This window comes from Brachycentrus maculatus, unplaced genomic scaffold, assembly GCF_059751285.1.
Source record: "Brachycentrus maculatus isolate JH-2025_06_01 unplaced genomic scaffold, ASM5975128v1 h1tg000029l, whole genome shotgun sequence".
Taxonomy (NCBI): Eukaryota; Metazoa; Arthropoda; class Insecta; order Trichoptera; family Brachycentridae; genus Brachycentrus; species Brachycentrus maculatus.
In genome coordinates, this window is record NW_028280783.1 from 1,536,144 (window position 1) to 1,544,823 (window position 8,680).

Here is an 8,680-nt window from a genome sequence, read left to right on the forward strand (position 1 = left end):
ACAAGCCGAGTTGCATATGACATAGGTATTGTTGGCATTCAGTCCTAGGTCTAAGGAGTTTATTTGAAGGGAGTCAATCATCTCTTACAGGGCTTCGATGGATGTTTCCATTAGAACTGTATTGTTTGCTTGTTCTGACTAGGTTGACATTCGTAGGATAAAGTTGAACATTATGATGAAGAGAAACAGTACTGTAGACTGCGCTCATCATTCTCACAAGTTTTTAGAATCGTGTAGGTAAGTGTACGAGGCTGACTTAACGGTATTTTTGCAATCAAGAGATTAAAAGAGACTGGGTGATTAACCCTACGCTCTTGAGTCTTGGAGAGTTACCATAGCTCAGTCTTTTGTATTCCTTTTCCTCCTTCCACTTCCGGTTTTCTGCTGTTTTCACCAAATGCATTACTAAGACCTACAAACGAGGACGTGCTGGAGAAAATAGGGCTTGTTGAAGGTCGACGGTCATTAAGGACCTGAAGGTTGGCTTAAAAATATTCCAACCAGCACTGAATATCTCGCTGCCCCTCGGCCACCTTTTTATACTATTATATTAAATATGTTACCGCAGAGTAGCACACGAAAATCATTTTGGAAGGTTGCATATTATAAAGTTAATTTTGATTTTCAATAATTAAATATTTTTAAACTCTTTATTTGAAAAACTAGACATAACAGCTTCGGTTCTGTCAAACTATGTTCTGAATGTGTTCAAACATAATCCGTATTGGATAGAATTTAGTATATGCTTATTGAGCACTAGTTTTGTTATATCTATCAAACTATCATCGTTAGACAGTTATAATGAAGTTGGGAAATCATAAACTTAAAGCTTGTGCTGCGGATGCCAGTAACAGTGAGGCTTCGTCCTCTGAAGATGAAGAAGATGGATGCGTCTCCAGAACGAGGCGTGGTCTTTCCCATGGAACCTTTGCTCACGCACTTAAGTATGATATTTTTTAAACATAATTTTATAAGAAACTATGGAACCCAAATAACCCGTTTTTTTCTTCATTTTTTTGTATTTTGTTTCCAAATTTAACTAGGAAATTACTATTTATATGAAATTATAAATCATTTTATGATCCATACAACGATATTATAAAGATTATTGAATGCTATTGTTCATTTATTGTGGCTACAGTTGTTTTTTTCTTCGATCTTTTTTTGCTAAATATGGAAAAGACAATCCAATAATATAAAAGTGCAAATATTAATAATCATCTCTCCTTCAATTATAACGCATTTCATCACATTATGTGACAACAAGGCTAGGACAAAGTTCATTAAAACTGACAACTGATGGCCAATAAACTGGTATAAAAATTTACGAACTAGAAAATAACATCCTTTTTATTTTCTAGTTCGCAAATTATCGTTATCGATTTTTATTCAAATAAGTTATCGATTTTTTTATTGTTACTTTATGTCAATTTCTTTGTTATTACAAAAACAGTGACGCGTGATTCCCTAAAGCTTGCAAAAAATATAATATATCTTCCTACTAATAACGTTTCGTTTGTCTGGCGCTAGGGGGCACTGGTTCGGCGGTAAATATGGTTTTTTGATTATTGTTAAATTGGTGAAATTGCCAGTGGACACAGTCGGTTTTGCTCCCAATGGCAGTCCTATATACGGTTTTCGATAAAATAATCCTCATATTCTTGACATTAATTAAATCCACCATAGTCAACTTGTTCATGAACTATGTTTTATTAGGGTAGGTGCTCGTCGGCGTATGTGCGTTATTTTTTTCAGCCATTTAGTGCTAAAGCTTCCCTATTTGTTCCAGATCCAGCCGTCTTCAGAGCCATCCTGTAAATTCGTCTATTTACTGGACAAATGGGAATCCTACATATGGAAATTTGATGCTACTTTTCTCTCGAACAGGATATCACTTAAAAATCGCGATGGATGGAAAAGTTCTTGGAACCATGGACGAGACAGATCGATTTGGTAATAAAAATATATGTCCCTTACTCCAATATAATCTTGCATATTTTCAAATATTTAATTGTCTTATAAAACATGCCTAATTAATTTTTTTTCCAAATAGTCCTCAAGATTAAAATAAAAATAAAAACATTTTAATGAGCGCTATTTATGTTTGGCTCGATAGTGTCGTCTTTAAGATCTTTACCAACTATGCACAAGTTTCTGTTTTTAATATTTAATAATAACTAGCACACCTGAAATGTAAAACTAATCACCTGTATGAATTAGATTGAAAATACGGTATAATAATAAATATCGACTAAAAAAACATAATTTCATCTAGGTTCACATTTAGCTACCATGCAGGAGATCCCGGGTTCGATTCCAGAATAAAAATAAAAATAATAAATCTATTTTATTATCACATTAAATGTATCAGGGCAAGTGTAAGCTTGAACACGTCACATTAATGTAATTTGTAATTATAATATTATAACACTAAACAGTCTTAGCTTTGAGAATAGGTGTCTGCGAGGAATTTTGCGGTGGTTTGACTTTGTGAGGAATGAAGAAATAGGGCGTAGGACGCAGCAAATCTTGGTCACAACTGTCGTCAAGAAAAGGCGATTCAGTTGGCTAGGCCATGTACTTCGCATGTCTCCCGAGAGCCTTAATCAAGCTTGCCTCTTTTACAAGGCATCAGGTTCGCGCCACCCAGGACGAAAACTGTTGACAATTCGTCGGCAGTTCTCGTCAGAACTTTGGGACGCGGATCTGACTTGGGAGGATGCTAAGGAACTGGCAGCCGACAGAAAAGCTTGGGGACAGTTTGTGGACTCTATATGCCCCACATAGGGAGCGGGTATGGTTTAAATAAATAAATAAAACAGTCTTATAACTAACACTTCACTAACATGATTATAGCAATAAGATATTTTTTCAAGGAATAACCTCTTTTTTTAGAGGTTTGTCTGCAGGTAGGATAATAAGGATAGGGAAGGTAAATGTGAAAAATACATCACAAACACCCACACCAATTGAAAATAAATCTTCCTTAGATTAGCTCTTATTATCAAGAGCTCGACATTTTTAACAATTTATTTTAATACTAGCTGAATCCGGCCTGGTTACTGTGGTTCAGACTGGTTAAATGGAAAAGTTATATAATAGAAAGCATATACTTATTTTATATTTAATTTCGCAAATAAATTAAATAAAAAAAAAATTAAAATGGCAAAGTGACGGCAGCTGGTACGAAGCACGCTGTTCGCCATTAGCAATATATATCTAACAATAACAATAAGCAGTGTGCTTATGGATACTTTATTTTCATTTTTTTTCTTTTTATCAATTAATAAAATCGGTATTAAGCATGAAATCAAGTTTTATTGAGTGTACTAGAATTCCAAATAAATAAAGTTTTATTTTGTATAATATTTTGGAGAAATAAAAAAGGTATTTTGTTTTTTGATCCACTCACATTTTTATTGAAAACCAACTAGTTTCGGCAACAACCTATTGCCCTCTGCAGGGTTTGTTTTATGACTAAACTAAACATGTTTTAATAAAAATGTGAGTGGATAAAAAAACAAAGTATTTTGTTTCTCCAAAATATATTACAATGATCCACAAAGTTAACACTTTATATATTCAAAATATAAGTATTTTTGTAACTACAATAGAAAGTTAACTGACTGAAATTTAATGGCTATGTAAGTTGTGTAAGCTATATATACCAATCAATTTTTTTTTCAGCAATATTGGAAATCAACTCTGCAGGGTTTCCAGGACATGTAACTATCAAAGGGAGGGAAAGTCAACTATACGTTGCGATGAATAAAAAAGGGCGACTATATGGAGAGGTTTGTTGGTGATAATTTAATGTGATCACTGTAGAACATAGATGTCCCTTCCATTATAAAGAGATATAAAATGTAAATGAAAAACCCCTTTTGCTGGCCACAATCACCCAAATGAATCATTCGGAGCAAAGCAGGTTCTGTTTCAATTCTATTTCTCTGTAACAAAATGTGTGTTTTTTTATTATTTACTTTATTTATCTTGCACTAAGATTGAAAAACGGATTATGCCAAAGCAATTTCTAATTATTAGATGCTCTTTGTAACTTATTTTTATACAGTTCATGCGTGCGAAACATTAATTGATACTTTTACTATATTGCTTAATTATTCATATTTCTCCACTGGTCTGATTACATATTGCGACTTGCTAGTGTTTTAGTGATACATGACAGCAGACTCATACACAAGACAACCGAGGACTCTATACAAAGTTCACATGAGTTGGTGACTTGAACGTGATTGAAGTAAACCTAATGAATTTTCACTTCTTGTGAAGAAGAAAGATGTTGTATGATCGGAACAGAGTGAGAATGGAAGAGATTGAGAAGTGTACAGAGTTTGTACAGAGTCCTCATCTTGAGTCTAGCTGCGCTGTTATTTATTGTTGGCACATGCAATGAGTAGAGAAATAATCTTTGCTAAAAATGCTAGTAGTTGAGCTGATGAAGAAATAAAATTACCCGATACACGAGTAAACATCAATGCAAATTGAGAGATCTAGATCTTGTATATATATATATATATATATATATATATATATATATATATATATATATATATATATATATATATATATATATATATATATATATATATATATATATATATATATATATATATATATATATATAACAGTAATTTTATTTTTGCATTGTAATTGATGTATAGTTATCTCTTATTCCTGCCTTAGAAAGTATGCATTTGCGATTATCAGTCAAACACATTTTGGAGGAATTAGAGCATTCTCATTTTATAAAGGTTGGCAGTCCTTATCTACTTACCTAGAGTTTACAAACAGAGCTGCTTTATGAATAATGATTCAATCCTGAAAACAGTATTATCGAATTCTTCAACTAAGAGTTGTGTCTTTTCTGTATACCGCTAGTCCCTTATAATTTTATTTTCCACTTTTCTATGCCCTAGTATTGATGGCATTCAGTACTTTTTGTTTACATAACAAAGAACTTTAAAATATTAGAAGTCAAGTTTTTGGGTCAGAAAAAGACTAAAACATTAATGTTAATGGTCAATTCTGCTACTTTTCAATCATATTTAGAATAACTGTTATAATTTTACTCTTATCCACAATCGCATTGAAAATATCCAAAAGTACAAACATATAATTTATTTGTGGCTTACTTTTCCGCTGATAAAATATTATTATAAAGCGATTGGCATATCAATTATATAACCTGTTTAATTTTTATATGCCACAGACCGATTCAATAAAATTTGTATATCTTTGCACACTATACTTTTCTCTTTTTATATTTCCTAGCGTGTGTACTTGCATTTGATATAAATAATGGTCTAAAGACGAATATTTTTTAATCTTAGGTTGACAAGAACCGGGAAGAAACAGTGTGGCTCGAGGAACTGATAGGATCTTACAACACATACATGTCACGAAGTTACGCTCATCTGGGTTGGTTTCTGGCTATTAAGAAGTCGGGTAAACCAAAGCAAGGAATAAAAACTGGCTGGGGACAGAAGGCAACGCAATTTTTGCCACGGCGCTTCTAGCAACACACAAACACAACAGAAGACATTATTCAAAACATTCACAAACACAAAGCAAAAATAATCTTTCACTCAAACAGGAAGTGGTATTTCAAAACAACACTTTGTGGATGCTTCCAAATATTACCAATTGATCAGTCCAGCAGGAGCGATTAAAAAAGCTTTTTTTTCATGATTTTTAGTTCTGACATTTAAAGGAGAATTTTCTATTGTACTACTACTACTACTATCACGCCATTTCTCCGCAGGGGTAGGCAGAGAGGATGGAACGCCACACTCTTCTATCCTGACATACACTCCTCGCCTCCTTCACATCCATACATCTAGTCATACATGCCCTCCGATTACGCAGACTTTTGTCACCGCCAGATTTTAGGTTCTGATAGATCTGATCGTGCCAAGTCTTTTTCCGTCGTCCTCGTTCTGTTTTCCCTCTCACATTCACCACATATATTTTCTTAGTCATAGTTAATTTTCTATTGAAGTATGTATTTTTTTCTTAAGTCTTACAAAAATCTTAATATTGCTAATATTATTTACCTTATCAAGCCGTCTGTGTCAACTGATCAGTTTAACACCTGATAAACTTGAAAATAAATGTAATTATTTTGTTCGTTTCTTCGAAGTTGCAGACATTTTATACTGGTCATAAACAGAGATACATATCAACTGTTGCCAGCCAAAACCCCATGATAGGAAAATGCATGTGAAGTTCTACAATTTTGTTAGGTAGTCATGTAGATTAACATATTACCAAGATTTCTTTCAATCGAATTATAAAATAGTCTTCAAATGCAAAGAAGCAATTTGTCACTCACTTTTGTCATTTGCCCTATTGGGTGGTATCAATCAATATATAAAATGCAATTCATGGGAGAACCTTGTGGGTCGAGTATTTTAAAATAAAGCTTACATTCAATTGCATTTAAATTTAATTATTGTTAAGAATTTAAAAAATATATATATTTATTCTTTAATTCTCTATAACAATCAGTATTTTTTTTATATTTTAAAAATGTGTGAATGTGTGTACTAACCAAAATGGGTGGATCTAAATTTAGATAACACTTTTTTAAATGATGAAATAAAAATGTTTTAGCTATGACCATTATTTTCTCAATTGGTACAATCTGAGTATAATAAATAATGAATGTACACAAAGCAAAAGGCCAACTATTTTATAGACAATATGAGATTTGCAACTAAGATGTCCTGTCATGCTATTTAAACTATACACTGACTTTTTTTTAATTTCAATGACACAATTTAGGTTTGGTTTGTTTTTTAAGTATTTCAATTTAAATACTTGAAAAAATAATATCACCGGATGTGTTTCGAAATAAAAATATTCTACTGGCCAATGTGATCTCGAATGTATAATAACGCAACTTTATCAATTTAATCATGGAGGTTTTTTTTCCATATACTGGTATAATGGAACAAAATATAACCAAAAGCATTTTTATATCATATTTAAACGTTATACTCTATAATGCTATTTTCCTTCACTACCTTTCTTTATAAGTACCTTTGGTAAAACCCATTGTTGGGTACAAGCAGTTACTTAATATTATTTTTTAATAAAAGTATTGATACATTTTTATCATTTTCTACAAGCAGTATTATTTAGTATTTAATCGAATAGGTATATACTTATATATTCCATTATTTAAAACGATATTATTTGCATTTTTATTACATATTCTATCAATGTGTTTATTTAATATTTTCTTACATAGCAAGTTAACTAATTAACTAACAACCAAGCATTTAGGGGATAGATCACTAAACTCTTTGGGAATTACAGAGCAATTAGTCTGCCGAGCGCTGCTGGCAAAAGGTGTAGAAGGATATTGAATGAAAGGGTTAAAACCAAAACAAAAGAGATTGTGTGAAAGTGGTTTTATGAATGGAAGAAGATACACGAATCTAGTTTTTACCCTTGTAACATAACACAAAAGTTTCAGGGAAACAGACACTCAAGTCAACAGGACAAAATTGTAAATGGTGTTATCTGTGAGCTTGGAGTAAAAAGTAAGCTACCCGGAGCCTTACAAGTGACCATTTCACATTGTGATCTAACATTTCCAAATGTGTTAACATAGTATAATAATTAATATGAATAGTTTTTTGTGAACAATACCAAACAAGAACCAAATATACATGATGAATTATTGCAACTATCCTTTATTTCATACCTATTTGTGACTTAACCGCGCCAAATAGTGCATAAAGCACTTTTGGACCAGATATTAAAATGAAATGAATTATTGTAGAAAGGACAATGAGCAACGTTTAGGTTGTTATTTTTCAGCAGCCACTGATGAAACCTTTAAAATCAGAATTCAACAAAACATATTTTATATTTTAATTGTAAGCAGAGCCTGTTCCATTGTAATGGTGTTGGAAGACGAGTGTAGAAATAAACAAGGCTTGACAACAACACTTGTCACACCGATTGACAATGAATTTAATTTGAATAAAACCATAATTTTTATTGAAGCACTAACTTTGTGATTTTAAAATTTTCCAAACAAAGTTCCATTTTAATTATATAAATAAAACCAGTCTGACAGTGGTAAAATAAAACACATATATTGATAACCAACACTTTATTATGCATAATATTATAAATATACAAGCAAGTTTACACTACGTTATTTTCAGTTTACATTTTTACGACAGTCTACGGAATGTAACATGGGTCATATTGCCCAAATAACAATTGCAATTTTTTGCGACATATTATACTGGAAAATACTTAGTGAAAACAACACATCTTCCAAAATTCAAGGTATCATAAATTAGAATACATAAAATCCTTTAAAAAACCTTTAAAAACAATTGGGGTATTAAAGCGAACATAGAATCATCCACCAAAATCGAAAAATGAGATATTGATGAAATTCAACAAAACACGCAATAACAAAAAAGGAAATAAAATTTTAACGATCATCAAAACAGTTTGTTTTAAAAGTAATATTTGTAGTAAAGAAACAGCTGAATAGTAAAAAAAGGATATTAAATTCAATTATGGAATGTCCATTATTATGCTATTAATATGCATGTCTTTAAAAATACAGACGAAATAACATTATTATAGCTATCACTACCAAGTACGTAATATCAAAGACTCTCATAAAATT

At 31.6% G+C, this 8,680-nt stretch overlaps 1 protein-coding gene across 1 annotated transcript; it reads left to right on the plus strand.

Annotated features, from left to right (window-relative positions):
• The first annotated feature begins 705 nt into the window (after positions 1-705).
• On the plus strand, positions 706-7,714 carry LOC148312923 (fibroblast growth factor 1-like). Its single transcript, XM_088271911.1, has 4 exons — positions 706-944; positions 1,790-1,953; positions 3,688-3,794; positions 5,352-7,714. Exons 1-4 carry the CDS (start codon positions 802-804, stop codon positions 5,535-5,537), a joined length of 600 nt encoding a protein of 199 aa, XP_088128037.1. The 5' UTR covers positions 706-801; the 3' UTR covers positions 5,538-7,714.
• Positions 7,715-8,680: the final 966 nt, after the last annotated feature.

Bases quoted from the DNA above. Each gene is read 5' to 3' on its own strand.
- LOC148312923 (XM_088271911.1), top strand. From the start codon at position 802: ATGAAGTTGGGAAATCATAAACTTAAAGCTTGTGCTGCGGATGCCAGT. The intron at 945-1,789 runs GTATGATATTTT...TATTTGTTCCAG, and splicing joins ACCTTTGCTCACGCACTTAA to ATCCAGCCGTCTTCAGAGCC. The intron at 3,795-5,351 runs GTTTGTTGGTGA...TTTTAATCTTAG, and splicing joins AAGGGCGACTATATGGAGAG to GTTGACAAGAACCGGGAAGA.